General features: G+C 25.1%; 4 protein-coding genes across 4 annotated transcripts; all 4 read right to left on the bottom strand.

Moving 5' to 3' along the window:
- Window positions 1-438: 438 nt before the first annotated feature.
- Window positions 439-2,030, bottom strand: LOC129613288 (modular serine protease-like). Its single transcript, XM_055527286.1, has 4 exons — window positions 1,504-2,030; window positions 724-1,448; window positions 526-646; window positions 439-472 (listed from the first exon to the last, which is right to left on the bottom strand). Exons 1-4 carry the CDS (start codon window positions 2,028-2,030, stop codon window positions 439-441), a joined length of 1,407 nt encoding a protein of 468 aa, XP_055383261.1.
- Window positions 2,031-5,294: 3,264 nt separating this feature from the next.
- LOC129613234 (uncharacterized) lies at window positions 5,295-9,301 on the bottom strand. Its single transcript, XM_055527218.1, has 6 exons — window positions 9,263-9,301; window positions 7,858-7,937; window positions 7,254-7,788; window positions 6,460-7,187; window positions 5,877-6,396; window positions 5,295-5,794 (listed from the first exon to the last, which is right to left on the bottom strand). Exons 2-6 carry the CDS (start codon window positions 7,919-7,921, stop codon window positions 5,311-5,313), a joined length of 2,331 nt encoding a protein of 776 aa, XP_055383193.1. The 5' UTR covers window positions 7,922-7,937; window positions 9,263-9,301; the 3' UTR covers window positions 5,295-5,310.
- A 1,767-nt stretch (window positions 9,302-11,068) lies between these two features.
- On the bottom strand, window positions 11,069-13,731 carry LOC129613219 (modular serine protease-like). The gene is made up of 4 exons (XM_055527201.1): window positions 13,056-13,731; window positions 12,274-12,995; window positions 11,664-12,204; window positions 11,069-11,594 (listed from the first exon to the last, which is right to left on the bottom strand). Exons 1-4 carry the CDS (start codon window positions 13,469-13,471, stop codon window positions 11,096-11,098), a joined length of 2,178 nt encoding a protein of 725 aa, XP_055383176.1. The 5' UTR covers window positions 13,472-13,731; the 3' UTR covers window positions 11,069-11,095.
- A 1,479-nt stretch (window positions 13,732-15,210) lies between these two features.
- On the bottom strand, window positions 15,211-18,318 carry LOC129613214 (protein takeout-like). The gene is made up of 4 exons (XM_055527192.1): window positions 18,105-18,318; window positions 15,888-16,128; window positions 15,567-15,815; window positions 15,211-15,495 (listed from the first exon to the last, which is right to left on the bottom strand). The coding sequence occupies exons 1-4, from the start codon at window positions 18,172-18,174 to the stop codon at window positions 15,285-15,287; spliced, it is 771 nt and encodes a 256-aa protein (XP_055383167.1). The 5' UTR covers window positions 18,175-18,318; the 3' UTR covers window positions 15,211-15,284.
- Window positions 18,319-19,940: the final 1,622 nt, after the last annotated feature.

Here is a 19,940-nt window from a genome sequence, read left to right as displayed (position 1 = left end):
TAAAATTATTGTAGCGATGTCATTCGCGAAAAATTCTCCTACTTTTGTAAAGCTAAAAATTAAAAATTTATTTTTTTGTTTAGGTTAATATTTAGATACATATATAAACGAAATAATTCTTACTTAGAGTTGTATAATATTTTAGATATGTTGAATTTTTGTATTATTTCAGTTTCATTTTCTGCATAATAATCTAAATACAAATTTCCGATAGTGACAACATAATTCATGAAACTCCCTGATCTTATATGTTTCCAAAAGCAACTGGCAGCGGTAATAACAACTCTGGAATTAATTAATGTACCACTGCAAATGTGCTGATATTTTCCTTTTTCATTTTTATAATATATGTTTGCTTGCCATGGTACATTATGAACTTCAGTTTTTATAATTTCTGAATTAAATGGAATCGTACTGTCAATAGTTCCACAGACTTGTTCACATTTGAATTTCGAATAACTCCAAATACCATCTTTTTCACAGTGCAATTCATCATTTAGATTTGGAAATTGTAAATTTTTGTACATAAATGCACAACTTATTTTAGCTACGGTACCTGGTTGAACGGGTTTATTACAGGAAACTCCGATTCTTTTTTTATAACAAAGAACATTCATATTAAATGCTTTAATTGGTGGACACAGCTCTAAAAACATAATATAGAGAAAAAATGTTAAGTTATCGTTTTGCTTTTAAATTGCAGATATAGATGAAATATATTACTTATACATTTGGGGTGAGGTTGTACCCAATTTCCATCACATAAATTAGTATGACTTTCACCTTCCAATAATGCATTCTCCTTGCAAGCATATTTAACAGATGTTAATGATTTGATATATGTTCCCGGCTCTAGTATGGTTTCAGATTGACTATCCGTTAAAATAAGATAACGTTTTGTTGGTATAAGGCAACCAGAATTATTATGTGTAACTAATGAAAAATTTTTAACAGATTGTGTGACTAAATCTTTGTAATATTGTATGTTTACAAAATTTGTAGTAAATTTTGAATTACAAATATGTACATTATCATTTTGATTTTTGAAACCATTACTAACAATACCCCATAAATGATAGTAAATTGTTCCATTAATAGGTACGGGAACTAAAAAACCGCCTCCACTATCACCTGAACAAACATTTTTTCCTTCACTTGTTTCAACACAAAATTTATCATTAGAAATTTTATTAAATTTTGAAACTCTTAATTTACAGCTTTCACCATCTAATGATAATAACTCTACTGAGCGTAATTCTTCACTGTTGGCTCCACTTTCAGTAATTCCCCAGCCAGCTACAATTCCAGGAACATTACTCGAAATAAATCTATCATTATAATTTTTCCATGTTACACAAGCAGGCCTAATATGAGATTTAAACTCAATATGATCATGTAATAATAGAACTGCTATGTCACCCAAATAATCATAATCTGATCCTGAAAATCTTAAAAAAGAAAATTAATTTTTATAAATTTTCAAGTTATTTAAGTTTTCCTAACTGAATAGCTGTATTTATTTGTTGAATAGTTCTAATTTGTACATTTTCAGGTTCATTCTTCGCATAAAAATCACGATAAAACTTTCCAGCAGCAACAATATAATCAGATTCATTGTTTAAACTTGATGTTTGTGTATTCCAAAAACAATGTGCCGCACTTATAATTACGTTGGGATAAATTATTGTACCACCGCATAACTGTTCGAATTTTCCTGTTTCGTTTTTCCAATAAATTGCAGTATGCCAAGGAACTTTATGAATTTTAGTTATTTGACTTTTTAAACTAAATGCAGTTTTTGTTTCAATTGTACCACAAGTTTGTTCACAAGTGAATGCTGAATAATCCCAATTTCCATCTAATTGACAAATTAAATCTTCATGAACAAGCGTATTTTGCGGTAGTTCGTACATAACTGCACAAGTTATTTTAGCTGTAGTTCCAGGCTCAACATATTCGTCACAGGATATTCCTTTTCCTTTGAAATTGCAATTTACTTTAATAGTATGTCCGACTATAGGTGGGCACATTTCTACAAAATAATTTTAAAATATTTTTTTTTAATAAGTTGCGACTAAAATAAGTCTATTTTAATTTAAAAATATCATTACGAGTATAGAACTATCCACTCTTACATTTAGAAAGTGGCGTTACCGAATAAGGAAATGTCTAGGGAATAGAAAGCTTGTCAGGAGAAGTGCTTTATTGCACTCTCATATTACAAGTTATTGATAAAAGAAAAATTATTTTAAATTAGAATTTTCCATTCTGTAAAAATGGTTCAAAAAAGTATCTACTAAAATTGTTGCTAGAACATTTAAAAGTTAGAACTGCTTGTTTGGAGTTCGTGTATGAAAAAAAAACTTAAGTGAGTAGAAGTTAAATTTTTTGAAGTAGGTCTGTAACTCGGAAATAATTCAGATCTGTCACTCATTTTCAAATAAAAGGTTTTATAACGGTATATATTGTTGTATACTTTTCGAATAAAATATATTATAATGGTATATATTGTTGCATACTTTAACATATTATCTTTATATGCAAATTATTTTTCTTTTAGATTTAAGCTCAATTATGAGATCGTATTTTTAATCTAAAAAAAATCTTTTAAAATTATTTACGTATTTTAAAATATCAAATTTGATTTTCAATGTAAAAGACATGAACAGTGCAATATAAATTTTTAAAAATATAGTATTATTTAACTTTAATTTACTTATGCATTTGGGATGAGGATTAAGCCAATTTTCTTCATCACAAAAATTTGTTAAATGTATTCCATCTAGAAATGATCCTTTTGAACAATAATAACCAATAAATGTTGCTGATTGAACGTAAGTTTCTGGATTTAATGTAATGTTAGTAAACTGATCCTTAACAATAAGAAAATCTCTTTTTGGAATATAACATCCTGTATCAGATGAATCTGTTTGTTCTAAAAAAAAAATAAAATTACTGTGATTGGTATTCTTGATAAGGTTGAAAATTAAATTAAATTTTAAAAACTAAAATTAAAAAAATAAAGGGAGCGTCAATATAAATTAAATGCAATCACTAAAGTAATAACAACAAAATGTAAAATTCAATAGACCTTTATAAAATTTTAAAAAATTAATATGTTTGAAAATAAAATTATGTATAAAGTTTGATTTCTTGTATATTTTTAATTAACCATTTAATTAAAACTAAAATTCCTTTGATTATAAAATTATTATATTTTAACTTTTTAGTTCAGGTAAAAATTTGCAAGTTTTTTGAAAATTTACTCATGTGTTTTCTTTGGAAGCCCCTTAGATTCCACATTAGTAAAACATTTTCAAATATTGAAATTAAATAACACATTTTCATTTTAACTTACCAAAAATTATTAAAATTGCTCCAAAATATCTTATTAAAAAAATGCTCCAGTTTAAGTTGGTCATTTTAAATATTAAGAGTTCATTTGTGTATGTAATATGCGGATGAAAATTTTTTAAACGCAGGAATAACCAATTTATTGAATATATGTATCTATGTATTTTACTTCTGAACGGTTTCAAGCAACTGAGCAAACTAAAATTAGAATAAAATTATTTTCATATAAAATAAGTATAAAGAAATCAAATTTTATAAAATTACTACAAAAACCACTGGTCTGCCTTACTTTTATTTAAATTTAGCTTATTTTGTAAACATGTCACATATTTATATGTAAATGGGAGGAAAATATTAATGTAAGAATAAATAAAATTGATTTAAAGTTCAATGTTTAAGAATTTGAATTTTTTTAATTTGTTTTTGTTATTTGTATATGACATATCTGTCAAAAATTAGTATAACACAATTGTTTATTATTATACGTAAGTAAACCATAGGTTAAAAACTCATAATATTCTGTTTATTGTAAAAGCATAACGAAATCGGTGAACGGTTACGCCGCATGATCTCCGTTTTTTACCCAATACAACAGCGGAAAACTAAAATCGGCAAAATCAATACTTTACAGTATTTTGCGTATAATGCCGCATACAATATGGAAACAGAAAAAATGTCAAAAATATGTACATATGTACTGTATGCATTATGTTACTAATAAAATTTAACATATGTACATAATATACATACATATATAGATCATACAGAATTCTGATTTCTGACATTTCGTCACGGATAATCGCACTTGTTCTGTTTTAAACTTAAAATATTCAAATTTGAATTCATCAAATTGTAAAACATGGAATAATGTCAAACAGCTGAAAAAAAAATCTAATTGAAATAATTTATATAAATTTTAAAATTAGTGGTTATTCAAAGTACAGTAGAATATAAACACAAGAAGAAAATATTAATAAACAGGAGGAAATATTGTGCGAACAATTCAAACCACAAGCAATGAAAAACAACAAGAATAAAAAAATTTACAATACATTTGTTGTCTGGATTTTTAATGTAGTGTCTACAAAAAGTTTGGATTTTTTGGCTTTTTATACATATTTGCTTACCATACCATTATTAAAAAAAAAATTAGAAAGAGATTAAAATTGAGAGCAAGAACCACTACCTTTGATTATTATTGAATTATAGGTAAGTAAAATTAAATGAATTTTACTGTTATAAAATTAAATTTCTATGCATTTTATTTCATTTTTAGACTGGCATTTTTTAATCAAAATACAATGAAATTATGACGGAATGAAGCTAAGTAAATTTCATCAGGTAAGTAAATTCCTATTCTTATGGCTTGGAGATTTAATATCTTTAAACATGATAGAGTAGTATTATTTTATAAATTTAAATATTTTAGTAGACTCTATTTGAGTCCTGTTTCAATTTTAAAGTGTATGTACATGTATGTATGTATTTTTAATAATACAATATGTTATTAATAATTTTTATGCAAATATGTATAACTTATAGTTGGTATTTCGAAAAAAACTCTGAAAGTTGCTTTCTTCTTCAATTAAATAAACTCAAATTCATGGAGCTACATCAAATAATTTAGTGTAAGGATTTGGAAATTTTACAAATTCCGTTATGTCAAATGCTTCTACGAGTATTAGGGGTCTTAAACGATCATTAAGGTGTCTTATTTTAACAATTTTATCAAAATTTCATGTTATAAGCTAGGTATAGATAATTAGGTTAACGTTGTTGCAATATTATTATTACCGAAATATTTTAATAAAATACTCAGTTCGGTTAATAGCGTAAAAACGTATTTTTAATTTAAAACATACGACGAAAAAAAAAAATATTTTTTCAAAGTTTAAGTTGTTTTTATTGTGTTCAAATATATTTTATAGTTTACATAATTTATTGTAGTTTACATAATTAGTACTCGTATCGGCTAGAATTTTTAATAGATTCTTGCATAATTGATTGAAAATTTAAAATATTGTTAAAAGTTATAGTGTGACGATTAAAATTATTTCCATTAATTTTAGTATCTCTTATTTGTGGCGTGTTACTAAGAATTCCCAAGAGATAATAATATGTTACATTATTAATAATTTTGGGAACCAATAGTGCACTACCATCATCGCCAGAACAATATTCATTTTCATATTCTCGGTTTACAAGTTTTTTATCGCATTCAATACAATTTTCATATAATAAATCAATAGAACATAATTTTGAAACGTAAAGGCCAACACTATTCATATGCCAATCAGCAATCACACTAAAATTATCATTAATATTATAATTATTTTCCCATATTAAGCACGCAGGTCGGATATGATTTTCAAATATTATACGATTTCGTAATGTTAATACAGCTATATCAGAAGAGTAATTATTAGTTGGGCCCCAAATCCTGCAAAAAAAGTTGATACTCATTATATTTTTAAGAAATATTTTTTTAATTTTAAAAGTTGTTTATTATAAAAACTTCTTACGAGCTAATAATATGTATATTAGAAATTGCTGATGATTGAATTTCCTCAGTTTTTATTGCATAATAATCACGATAAAAGTTTCCTGCAGTGACAATATAACTTGATAAATCGTATAACGTTGAATTCTTAGAATCCCAAAAGCATTGAGCTGCACTAAGAACTATTTTAGAATGAATTAATGTACCGCTACATACGTATTCATATGTTGTTTCTTGATGACTTTTAAAATAAATAGAAATTTGCCAAGGAACTTTTTTATTAAATGATTGAGTGGTGTTTGTCTCAAGTTTCGAGTCAATTGTTCCACAAATTTGTTCACATTGAATTGGTGAATAATTCCAAAAACCGTCATTCTTACATCGTATGTTTTCATAAAAGTATTGATAATGCGGTTTTTCGTACATAAAAGCGCATTCTATTTTTGCAATCGTACCTGCTAAAGGACGAACACAATCGACTTGTTTTCCTTCATAATGACAACGTGGAACTGTAGTTTCTACCTCTAATGTTGGACATGTTACTGAAAACAAAAACAAACTACTTTGAAATTTTGTTTCATTTGAAACTTTTTACATTTAATTACTTAAGCATTTAGGATGCGGGTTTACCCAATCTTCTTCACACGTATTATTAGTGTAATTACCAACAAACTTATATATTATTGGATATGCGCATTCGTATCTTACTTTTGTATTTTTTTGAGCATATGTGTCCGAGAATAATTTGTATCCTGTATTAGCGTCTTTAATATAAAGAAATGGTATTCTTGGAACTAAACATCCCATATTATATTCATCATCTCTATGAAAAATTTTCAACTGTGTGACAAAACCTTGATATAATTGCAGATTTGTAAATGTCGTAACAAATTTGGAATTACAAATAATTTCATTAGCTCTTGGATCAATTAGACCATTACTGACGACACCCCAAACGTAAAAATATGTTATATTGTCATGTTTAATTGGTACTAGAAAGCCACCGCCGCTATCACCACGACAAACATTTCTCCCTTCGTCAGTGTCCACACAAAATTTATCATTTGGAATTTTATTATTTCTCGTAACTTTTCTTTTACAATCTTCACTATGTACTGCTGTTAGTTCAACAGAACGTAATTCTGGACTATATGATCCAGTGTTGGTTACACCCCATCCAGCAACAACACCAGGTTTATTGTTCAATATAAAATTTTTTTCATTAAGATTCCAAGGCAAACATGCAGGTCTAATATGATTTTTAAATAAAATATGATTTTTTAAGGTCACAACGGCTATGTCACTCACATAATCATAATCTGCTCCAGAAAATCTAATTAATAAAATAATTTTATAATAATAAGTAAAGTTTAGGAATAAAATTTTATAATTAATTTACTGTGACGGTATTTTTATGTTGGAGACATCAGACAATTGAAAACCAAAGGTTTCATTATTTGCATAAAAATCACGATAAAATTTTCCAGCAGCAATAATATAATTTGATTCATTGTATAATTTTGATATTAAAGGATTCCAAAAGCAATGTGCTGCACTTATGATTACATTTGATTTGACTAAAGTTCCACCACATATATGATGGTACGTTCCATTAGAGTCTGACATATAAATTCCAACTTGCCATGGAACTTTTTGAACTTCAGTTACTTGACTATTTACACTGAATGCAACCTTTGTACCAATTGTACCACAAATTTGTTCACATTCAAACGGAAATTTATTCCAAGTACCGTCACGGTTGCAACGCATATACTCATTGGTAAAAGTGTAATTGCTTTCTGATTTTTGATACATGAAAGCACATTTTATTTGTGCTACTGTTCCAGGCTCAACAAAATTATTGCAGGGAAACTCATTTTTTTCATATTTGCATTGTGCAGTAATAGAATGCTTAATTATAGGTGGACATTTTGCTATGAAAAGCGAATAAAATTACCTTATAAATATTGTTTCAGTACTAGTGTATATGTTATTGAACTTACCACATGAAGTTAAAGTAATCATAAACCATAAAGTAAAAGAATGTTGAAAATATAATGGTATCATTATTTTTGTATCTGAACTAGAATAAATTTTGATTGACAAGTTGTAAATTTTATTAATTTGATCAGAAGATTTTTTAAAATAATTCAATATAAAAATTACTTTCTAAAACCCTTATGTAAATTTGTATATTATATTCCTCGATATTTCTATATTATGAATTATAATTGCTGAATTGTATAATAATATCATATTGATTGAATTTTAAAGTCGGAAGTAATTAAAGCTCAAAATTTAATTACTTATTTCACCACTTCTAAAGTACTTAAAGTACTTTGCATGTTAAATGTAATCAATTAACTCTCGCCAGGATATTTTGGATAAAGTACTATAAAGTTTATTTTATTGTATAATTTATGTGATTAGTTAAGTTTTCGAAAACCAAAAAAATATGTTAGCAGTACAGAACTAATCCGATATCGTACTGAACTGTTTTCTGATACAACAAGCAATATTACTTTTCAATATGTGCAATTAATAAGAATCAGTTTGTAATTTATACTAAACAATTAAAACTGAGTAATATGGTTCTCATCCTAAATATATGCAATGAAATCAATCTGCTTATTTAATAATAATTGAAAAGAAATTTCGTGTCATCACCAGCTATTTTGAATTATTTGAATTATAAAAATGTAGAAATATGAAAAAATTTATATATTTTTATTTCAACTTTTACGTTCCCATTATTTAAGCATTTAATAAACATCTTCTTAGTATAAAAATTATTATATAATTTTAATATATAACAAATGTGAATAAAATCACATATTAGATAGAATAATTCTACTACAATATTAATTGTAAAATAAATTATTAATATGTTAAGGATTTCAATTAATTCTTAGTGGTTTTTAAATGCTCGTATACCTCATATACTTAGATGAATCATATTTAATGATCTGTTATTAAACACATTTGTCGTGTGCTTCTTATTATTACTCTAATAAGCAATTAAAAATATTGATAAACAAAATGTATGTATGTGTAAGTAATAATAAGGTGAGTTCGTTTATGCATCAAATAATTTTTTAAGCATTTCATGTACATATTGTAAGTGAACAGGTTCAGTACTCAGCACTGACGTTTTATACATATATACACATAATTTAGTTTTATACATATAATTTTCGGAACTTTAAATTTAATGTGTTAAAATTTTTGATTTTTAAACCTTTTACGTTTTTTCTACAAGTTTCTCTCCTTATTTTCGAAATGATAATGAACTTTCTTTTATAAAATAAAAACAACAGTAGAAATATTGTTTAAGACCGTAATAAAATTAAACTTTTAACAAAATATTTTTTAAAATGTAACTTAAAAATTTTTGGATGCTCTACATACCTTATTTACTGCGCAACTTTATTAAATGTTGCATTAAGAAATATAATTGTGGATCAAATACGTACTTCATGCAAAAACGAACTCTAGGCTAAAAAACACTATACGTATATATTATATATAAAATTATGCAAAACGTTTTATAATGTAATCAATATGTTTTAATTTATATATAATTTTAAAAATTAATTAATTGATTAAAGATTGGAGCCAACTACACTATGCAAAATATTAACATTAACTAAACTATAATTTTATATACTTAGAATTAATTAAAAATGAGAGAAAAATTATTTCATATGATCATTATCATTTCTAATTTGATAACAATAACTAAGTTTATATTTTTGTTTTTGATTTTATTATTGTAAATTCTAAAATAATTCTACAATTTTTATTAACTGCATAACACTCAACAATATCATAATTTTTTTAATCAAATTGGAAAAAGATTGAATCATTAATTAACAATCAAATAATACCGAAGAGTACCGGCTAGTTAAGAATTTTTTAGGATTTTTTAAATTAAACTGAAATTTAGCTACTGTATATATGAAAGTGTAATATTAAAATAACTAAACAAAATTAAAAATCATTGTAATGATATATAGTTTCAGGAACATATTAAATGTGTTATATTATCATTTAACAATATTCTTTTGCATTGTGGCAGTAGGGAAAACCCTATTATAATATTTTTTCTCTCTATGCATTATTACATATGTGCATATTATGTTTGAATGAATTTCAAATTACCGCACATGCATAAATAAACGTGACTTGAATTTGATTATGTATATGAATATACATAAAGATTTTAACATTATACCTCGTTCTCTAATGATTTGATTATTATTGAGAAAAATAAAGTTTGGTTTTTACTCTTTTGATATTTATAAGAATTTATTTGTATGTTAAAATAATTCAAAGATTGCACGGTGTTCTGTATTGTTATGCATTGGCATATATGTATGTATCTACCAGATTATTTGAAATTCGCATTCTAAAAAAGCATTCCGGCTATTTCAATGTGTTGTACATTGACCGACGGTGCACCCTATAGTTAACTAAATTTTTATATATACGTTTTTCCCTAATGTTAAACTGTTTTAGAACTTTACATTGACAATACACTTCTTAAAGAAAATTTTAAAACTATACGTTGAGTTATATGTACTCGTATATCTATAATTTTAAGATTGACATAGTGAGGGAAACTTCTAAATTCATGATTTAAGGGTAGCCATCATTAATCATTGATGTTTTCGCTATTCAATTTCTTTTATATTACAAGGTTTTATTTTCGACATTTCGATCATCATTCTTTCAATTTCTACATTTGGCCATGGGATAATTTAGAATATTTCTGTTGAGCAACTATCTTTACGTTGTACTTTTTTTCATTTTAGATCAATTTCATATTATAGTTCAAAGCCATGCGAATTGACGCCTCTAAATTAGTTTATGATATTAAGGAAATGGGAATTACCATCTGGCAACTATCTTAACTTTGCAAAGCAATATTTAACATATGAAGATATCTCAATTAAAAATTCGCTCTTGAATAAAACGCCTAATACAGAGTAACCAACAAATTATATATGTACAAATTATATATGATATAGTACAACATGTATATCTAAAAAGTAAATGGAAACTATTGATTTAACGATTTAACAACAAAATACATGCAGGTTTTCAATTTTTTGGGTATTTTATTTAAATTAAAAACTTAACGCTTTACAAAATCAATTTTCGTCTGCTGCAAAACATTAATACAAAACGCTAGTTTTCTTATTTTGTAATATTTTATTGTACTATAATGAAAATACACATTTATTCAAATAGAATAATATATTGAGTTGCATTTTTCAGGATTTCCATCAAGTCTGACTTAAAGTTTGAAACGTTATTGAAAGTTACTATTCGAAATTTAGAATCACATTCATCTGAGTCATTACCTTGTATTGCAAGATTATTGCTAATAATTCCTAAAAGATGATAATATATGGTATTATTAATTGTTTTAGGAATTAATAATCCTCTGCCATTGTCTCCTAAGCAATAATGCTTCTCATGCTCTGTTTTCGAAATTGAAGAGTTTTTACTGCATTCTGGGTTATTTTTATGAAATAAATCGATAGAACACAATTCTGAGCTGTAAACACCTTCATTATTAACGCGCCAATCTGCAATCACACCTAATTTCTCATTTATAGAGTTATTGGCTTCTAAAATCAAGCACGCAGGTCGAACATGATTTCTAAATACCACATGGTAATATAACAATATTACAGCTATTGGAAAGGCATCATCTCCAGTTTCATCCGTAAAACTATAATAACAATATAAATTATATTTTTTTGGTCAGTTATAAATAAGTAACATTATTTGAGTAGCTTACGAATCAGGGACGTATATCTTAGAAATATTTAATGCTTGAATTTCTTGTGTTTCATTGATTGTGGTATAATAATCACGATAAAAATTTCCAACAGTGACCATATAATTTGATAAATCGTGTAAAGCTGAATTTTTGGAATTCCAAAAACAGTAAATTAAGCTAAGAACTATTTTAGAATGAATCAAAGTTCCGCTACATATATACTTATATGCGAGTACATTTTTGTCTTGGTAATATATAGAAACTTGCCAAGGAGTTCTATTAAAAATTAATTCTGTGTTATTTGCTTCTGTTTTCAATTTAGGTTCAGTTGTTCCACAAATTTGTTCACATTGTGTTGGTAAATTGTCCCAGAAGCCATTATTTGTACAAGTTATCGTTTCATGAAATAGTTTATTATGGGGTTTTTGATACATGTAAGCACATTCAATTTTTGCTATAGTCCCGGGTCTAAGACGTCGTCGATTGCAATAAATTTGTTTTCCTTTATAATAGCAGCGTGCAATTATGCTTCGTTCAAAATATAGTTGAGTACAGGCTCCTAAAATTATACAATAATTTTTGTGTCAATATTTTTTTAAATTAAAATAAATAAATTTTGCTGAATTACTTATACATTCAGGATGAGGATTAAGCCAGTCCTTATCGCAAGTATTTGTAGTGTGATTACCAAAACGAAGGTATTCCACAGGGCAAACGTATCTGATTTTAGTATTTTTTTCAACATAAGAACCTGGAATTAAAAACCGATCTGTTTCGATATTTCTGAGCAGAAGAGAAACTTTTTCTGGAACCAAACATCCTATATCATATTCATCATCCCTATGGAAAATTTTTAACTGTGTAACAAAACCTTGATATAATTGCAGATTTGTAAATGTTGTAACAAATTTCGAATTACAAATTATATCGCCCGATCCTGGGTTAATTAAACCATTACTGACAACACCCCAGAGGTAGTAATAGGCTACATCACCATCATATATAGGTACCAAAAAACCACCACCGCTATCACCACGACAAACATTTCTCCCTTCGTCAGTGTCCACACAAAATTTATCATTTGGAATTTTATTATTTCTCGTCACTTTTCTTTTACAATCATCACTATCTACTGCTGTCAGTTCAACAGAACGTAATTCTGGGCTATATGATCCAGTGTTGGTTATACCCCATCCAGCAACGACACCATGTTTGTTATTCAATATAAAAATTTCTTCATTAAGATTCCAAGGCAAACACGCTGGTCTAATATGATTTTTAAATAAAATATGGTTTTTTAATGTTACAACAGCTACATCACTTACATAATCATAATCCGCTCCCGAAAATCTAGAAATGGAATAATTTAATAATAAATAATATTGAAATAACATTTTAATTATAGGTTACTGTGACGGTATTTTTATGTTAGAGACATCAGACATTTGAAAAGCTAATGGTTCATCACGTGAATAAAAGTCGCGATAAAATTTTCCAGCAGCAACAATATAATTCGATTCGTTATATAATCGTGTTTCTAAAGGATCCCAAAAACAATGTGCTGCACTTATAATAACATTTGATTTGACTAAAGTTCCGCCACATATATGATGGTATATTCCATTAGAGTCTCCCATATAAATTCCTACTTGCCATGGAACTTTTTGAACTTCAGTTACTTGACTATTTACACTGAATGCAACCTTTATTCCAATTGTACCACAAGTTTGTTCACAATTGAAATTACTGTTAGTCCAATTACCATCGTTTTGACAATGTATATATACAGTATCACTATTATCTCTACTTTTTGATCTTTTATACATGAAAGCACATTTTATTTGTGCTATTGTTCCTGGTTGAACATGCTTATCACATGGAAATTCATTTCCATCAAATCTACAATGTGCATCAATTGAGTATTTTATTATAGGTGGACAATTTGCTTAAAAAAAATTCTTTTCAAAAAAATTGTTTCATGTAATTTTTTTTGTAGAATAATTCTACTTACCATATGTTACCAAATTAGTTATGAAACATAAAATTTTTAAAGATTGAAATATTATCCATTTCATAGCTCTGTCTATGTAATTTTGGGCTGTTATGTATAATTAATCTAAATATAAATTTTTCTGTCGGTTTTTCTTTTACAGACTAAAAAATTAAAAAAAAATTAAAATTCTAAAGTATTTCGCTAAGATTTTTAAATAAAATTGAAAATAACATTCCCGTGTTAGCAATTAATAATGACTAATTGAATTAAGCTTAATTTTTGATCTTGAATTGATTTTATAAAATTAGAGCATCTAAAATTTATATGTATAAGAACCGTTATCAAATTAATTGTACTTTAATATCAGTAAAAAAACTATGTATACACACATACATATGTGTGTAGTTAAAGAAAAATAAATCAATATTGCGCTCTCATATAAATTTATGAATATTATATTTTTTTTTTTTAAGATTAAATGAAAGAATTATTATAATTCACAATTAATACAGAATTCAGCAATTATATTTATAAGCTGAACTATCCATTAATACTGTATATTACTGCATTTGGAATGCAATTTGGAATTTATTGATAATTATATTTATTAACAAATTGCGATTCTTTCCAAAAAAAATTTCTGCCTTAATTAAATTTTTTATATTATAATTTAAAATTTCATAAATTTAACAATTACATTTCGTAAGTTTGACATCAATTTGAATGTCATACAATTAATCATTGTATGACATACAAATAAGAATTTTAATTTAATACAACATGTACCCTTGAAAATTTTTATAAATGTTAATATCAAACAAATTTTTGTTAATTATTGCATTTTCATGGGTTTAGTAATAGGTAAAGTTTTATTGTATTTTAAAAATGTTTAAAACGAAAAATAAATTTTAATAAATTTTTTACTAAATGTGTCCTCGTCATTAGAATTCAAATTTGATAATATTGTCTCATCTCAGTCTTTCAATTCGCAACTATTTATATAAAGACCATAAAAATGTCGTTATTATTTTTTATGCTTCGGTCCATAAAACTAAAATATAAAGGGTGCTTTCTTTTTAAGTGCCTAAAAGTAAAACAGGTGTACAAGTGTAGAAGTAAAACTTTTGTATGAGGATATTCTTTGTCAAAGCTCAAATCAATTTGGAATTTATTTTTAATTCAATTTGTTTTTTAAGATAGACTTGTTATTAAAATATGATTTTGAAAGTTAATAGCAAGAAATTTTCACGAATATTTATACTACCTTATAATTTTTGAAATTTTCGATATCACATTGCAATTTCTTTAAAATTTACAAAATTTCAATCTTTAATTTAATTAGATTTCCGTAAGACCATGGTGCTATTCACATTCAGGATATTTTATGATTTAATTTTTCCTATATTGATTTTTATAGTATATGGCGTTGTATTGTATTTTAATACAATTATTTTGGCTTTCTAAAATTGTTATTTGTGTTTGCGATTAAAATGCTCTTATGAGGTCATCATTAAGGTAAATAGATTGATAAATTGTATTGTGTGGTAAAATATTAAAAAAAAGAAAAACATACACAAATTTAATTTTTTTTTTTTTTGAAATATTGTAAACTATATTTTGTAATTATAATTAAATATTTTTACATATTATTCCTGTTTCTCTTGTAAAAATAAATCTTCGTATGGTAATGATGTAAAAACATCATTTAAAATATCCGTAATGAATTTTCCAACAATTTTACCAACATCAGATCTAACTTCAGTCCAAATTGTTTGCCAATTTTTATTTAAAAGTTCATTCATACTTTGACCTAAATTTTTATCACCTTTGAATAGATTTTTAAGATTGATCTTAAAACTGCAATTACAAAAAAAAAAAAATTGGAAATTAAATAATTTATTAAAATTAAAAAAACAAAAATTTTTTACCTTTTAGCATCAATTAAAATTTTATATTTATCAACTTTTGTATATGTTTTATCGTCTTTCTTTTCAGATTCTTTCAATTTAATTTTTAATGAAACATCAACATTTCCAATTTCCATTTCTAATGGTCCATCACCTTCAATTGGTAAACCAAGAACTTTACCTTTAACATCATATTTTGCATTAATTTTAAGATTTGGTATTCTACCATAAAATTCAAATTTACTCTTTGTAGGATCTTTTTCGAAACCTCTATACAATTCAGAAAAATAAAAACACAATATTATAAAAAAAATAATTGAAATTTTTTTTTTGTATACTTACACAAATTTTTCGAAAACAATTTTTGATAATCCAAATAGATCAAAATCAGACATTTTTAATTTAACATCAAAATTTTCTCTTGGTGTTGAAGCGTCACCAAATGTTGCATTTTCCAAATGAAATGGTTCAAGATCAGGAAGTTTTAAACTTTCTAAACCATGTGGATATTTTTGTAAAACATCACCTGCAACTTTTTTTATGCATTCAACATCACCATATTTACATTTTTCGATATCTTCCGCTATATAATAAAATTTAATGAAAAAAAATTAATATTATTAGAGCTTTCATTATTTACAAAGATATTTATTCAATATATTTAAAAATAAATTGTTATTATTGCTAACAGTATATTTACAAATATCTAAATATATACAAATGTGCGTGTATTTATTTTACAATATTATCATGTATTATCGATGGATATGTATACGTAAAATATACGGCAGTAATTTGAGATACTGCGGAAATTGATTTAATTCAACTATGGTAGCTGTGATATATGCCTGGTTCTAGTTGAATAAATTGAAAGTAGTTCTGCGCTTTTCAAATTCGTAATATTATAAAGTTTTATTTCTCATCTATTTTTTTACATTTAAAGCAAAATTAAAGTGTAAATTATTTATGGCTTGTTTGTATATCTTATAGTCTCGTAAAAAATTAGTTGAATAATAGCATATAGTAAAAAATTAATTGAATAATTCAAATTTATTCCCAATTATAATTTAATTGATATTTTAAAATTTCAAATATTTTCGAAAATTTCCGAAAAAATTTTAATAGGAAGAATTAATATTAAAATTAATTAAACAATTATTTTACAAAAATTTTGAAAATTCGATAAATTTTTGAATAAAATCTAGACAATAGCATGTTAATGTAAGTACAATTTTTTTTTGAGAAACGTTAATTTCTGTTTAATTGTTTTCAGGATTTTGGATATTGTAGAGAGATTCTTAAAGTCTAAATTATAATTTTTATTATTTTGAGAATTCGATTTGAAAAAAAAAATTAGTTCACATTGGCATGTCGAATGTGCATGGTGTATATTCGTTGGTTCTATTTTTTCCTTGGAGTGTGGGTTTACATAATTTTCTTACTTTATTTAGGAATGTTCTTGTACATAGTCCTAATAATTGTACTACTTAATAACTTGTTAAAAATTTATTTAAAAAATATTGTTGAGTTCCATATTGTATAGTAATGCAGTAATTAAATACAATCCAATTTAACCATAAATTTCTGAATTAAGTTTATTGACCATATGCAGTAGCAACATGGAATTCAATTTATATGAAAAGTTATGTATCTAAATATATATTTATATAATTCTGAATTTGATTAATAAAATTTATTTTTTTTTGTAGAATTCGCTGCACTGTAAAGCAATCTCAAAAGACAAGTACAAACTATTAATGAAATTAATTAATATACTAAGAATTAGGCATGTAAATGTTGTGTATATTATTGCTGATTAACAAGATCTGAAACATTTTGTAGTTATTTAAATTTGTAAAACGATTTTTATTCCTAAAACACTTTGTGTGCACAGAGCTTTTATACCATTTTCGTAAAATTATTTATGCACTACTAATTTAATTCTTTAAAGCTCAGTTTAATTAAATATTAAAATTTTAAAATTTTTTATGCAACGCAGTTGTATTTTTAAGTATGTATGTGTAAATTATACAAAATCACATAAAACTCATGCGGTATTTAACATCAGAATTTTTTGTATAAATACACATAGATACATAAGATTTTACATCTTGTAATTTTTTACATTTTGATATAAATTACATAGTATGCAAAAACAACTAGTTTATTCCATGTTTATTCGTAGTGTTGTTTATTCTGAAAAGAGGTTATGACCTGAAATTAAAATTGTAACAGTACTCGTATAAGCTACTAATACAATACTAGTACACTACTAATGTATAAATTTAGCTTATGAATTACAAAATTGCTGAATTGTGTTGCAAATAAATTTTACTAAAATTTGACACGGTATTTTAAGTTGCAAAATGATGTTCAAGTGGTAAACGCCCATTTGTAAAAATTGTAAATTAAATTTAAAAATAAAAAATATTTTTAAATTTTTCAACTAATATTCAATTTGATTCACTCTATTACCATAAAATAATTTTTTAAACAATATCACAGTTTTTTTTTTTTTAATATTTTTTTAGAAAATTTTCCATTTAATTTAATACTTACGAAATTTTCCAAAAACACATCCAATTATAAAAAATAAAACAATAAAATTATCAAAAAATTTAAATGCCATTTTTTATACACAATTTTAAGGATATTTTTTTTATCACAAAATAATTATTATTTATGATGGATATTAAAAATTTATTTAAAAAAAAAAAAGTAATATCACTTAATTTTTCTATACTATAAATTCTAGTTAGATCTTAGAATAAGTATAAAATAACTATGAACAATGCATGAACTAATTTAAGATATTTATACTGATTTCAAGATTTTATAAATAAAGAGAGCACTATAGTAAGAGTACAGGTTTTTGTTTTAGTAAAGGTCAATAATAATAATTAATTAATTTAATATTAGATTTTATAATAGAAATATTGTGTGAGGTGAATAAAATAGTTTCAATTAATTGATTTATGTGCAAGCTTTTTCAATTTGAAATTTAATATTTCTTATTTCATTTTCAAAATCAAATGCCAAATCAATTGGAACAATATTTTTAAGAAAGTATTGCAAAAATTCTTTTTTATTAAAATTTTTTTTTTAGTTAAAATTGAGATCTCAAAATCTACAAAAGGTTGTGCTTCATGAATTTCAAATTAAATATTCCAATTAAATCATACAAAAATTTAGCAAAAAGAATTTCAGGTAACTTTCATTTAATGTCTAATGTAAAGATTTTGAATCAAAAACTGGTTAACTCGCCGATACATATACGGGCGGTACTTTTCTTAGACAAGAGTATTAACTACTCTCAGGGTGGCTTAGTTGATATTTTTAGTGGTGCGAGATTTTTATTAAGGGAAAAATAATGACCATGTTATAATTTGAGGTTGAAGTTAATGAATTACAAAGAGAGGTCTGAAGATATTTTACAAATTTTGAATTTTTTATAATAATTTGAGAGAAGGAGGAGGAGAAGGAGGAGAAGTTACAAAGAAATTTCTAATAAAATAAAATGTTGATTTTATAAAATGAGCCGTGTTAAGAAATTTTATGAATTGCCATATAGAAAGAAAAATTCCTCCGAAAATTAATGAAAAATAAGTTTCAAATAACAATTAATTTGAAGGGTGAGTTTTGAAGCTTGTTTAGTTTTTTGTTACACTAGAATTTAAAAATTAGTTTTGTTTTGGATATAGTTTGTTAACACCTTACATTTTTACAATATGAAGGAGTCATATCTTAAAGGATGGACAGACAGATTGACTTTGTGTTGTTTTGCAGACATCAGTCAAAATGTTATAAAATTTTATTTTATATATTATAGAATTAAATTCTACACTCATCGGTAACTAAATAATTGATTTCTATGTAAAGTAAAAAAAAAAACAAACTTTAATTATAACAATTTAAAAACAATGCACATATTTATTTACACCTGTAAAATGTATATGTATACACGTTTGGTATTAACAATCGAAGTAAATCTATTTTACATGGCGTATAACAATAATAATAACAATGATATACGCATTTGATTGAATCGATTAAAGAAAATTTTTAAAGTTAATAGTTAAGGTAGTTAATTGTTAAGGTAACCAACACACATATTTATACATATAAATATATTTAAAGCTTTTATTTATTTATTTAATTTTTTTTAATATATGCACATATCTATGCGTACTATATATGTACAAAGCTTAATACCGTGCGCCTTTAGCACGCGTGTAATATTATGTAGTTCAAAATAATTTCACTTGTATTATGTATATATTATTGTGATGATTCATAAATAAATTGATTTAATAATATTATAATTATTTGGTATATATCTACATATATATATATATGTAGATATATATGTAGATATACATTACGTCAAAACAACTT

Source organism: Condylostylus longicornis, unplaced genomic scaffold (genome assembly GCF_029603195.1).
Source record: "Condylostylus longicornis isolate FDR11 unplaced genomic scaffold, ASM2960319v2 ptg000081l, whole genome shotgun sequence".
Classification (NCBI taxonomy): Eukaryota; Metazoa; Arthropoda; class Insecta; order Diptera; family Dolichopodidae; genus Condylostylus; species Condylostylus longicornis.
This window is presented reverse-complemented; position numbering and strand designations above follow the sequence as displayed.

Excerpts from the sequence above, each read along its gene's own strand:
- LOC129613288 (XM_055527286.1), bottom strand. The coding sequence starts at position 2,030 with ATGTGCCCACCTATAGTCGGACATACTATTAAAGTAAATTGCAATTTC. Across the intron at positions 1,449-1,503 it reads CAAATAAATACAGCTATTCA|ATTTTCAGGATCAGATTATG; the intron begins GTTAGGAAAACT and ends TTCTTTTTTAAG. Across the intron at positions 647-723 it reads ACCTCACCCCAAATGTATAA|AGCTGTGTCCACCAATTAAA; the intron begins GTAATATATTTC and ends TTATGTTTTTAG.
- LOC129613234 (XM_055527218.1), bottom strand. The coding sequence starts at position 7,921 with ATGATACCATTATATTTTCAACATTCTTTTACTTTATGGTTTATGATT. Across the intron at positions 7,789-7,857 it reads GATTACTTTAACTTCATGTG|CAAAATGTCCACCTATAATT; the intron begins GTAAGTTCAATA and ends CGCTTTTCATAG. Across the intron at positions 7,188-7,253 it reads AACATAAAAATACCGTCACA|ATTTTCTGGAGCAGATTATG; the intron begins GTAAATTAATTA and ends TTTATTAATTAG.
- LOC129613219 (XM_055527201.1), bottom strand. The coding sequence starts at position 13,471 with ATGTATAAAAGATCAAAAAGTAGAGATAATAGTGATACTGTATATATA. Across the intron at positions 12,996-13,055 it reads AACATAAAAATACCGTCACA|ATTTTCGGGAGCGGATTATG; the intron begins GTAACCTATAAT and ends TTCCATTTCTAG. Across the intron at positions 11,595-11,663 it reads AAGATATACGTCCCTGATTC|TTTTACGGATGAAACTGGAG; the intron begins GTAAGCTACTCA and ends TTGTTATTATAG.
- LOC129613214 (XM_055527192.1), bottom strand. The coding sequence starts at position 18,174 with ATGGCATTTAAATTTTTTGATAATTTTATTGTTTTATTTTTTATAATT. Across the intron at positions 15,816-15,887 it reads ATTGTTTTCGAAAAATTTGT|AGGTTTCGAAAAAGATCCTA; the intron begins GTAAGTATACAA and ends TGAATTGTATAG. Across the intron at positions 15,496-15,566 it reads ATTTTAATTGATGCTAAAAG|TTTTAAGATCAATCTTAAAA; the intron begins GTAAAAAATTTT and ends TTGTAATTGCAG.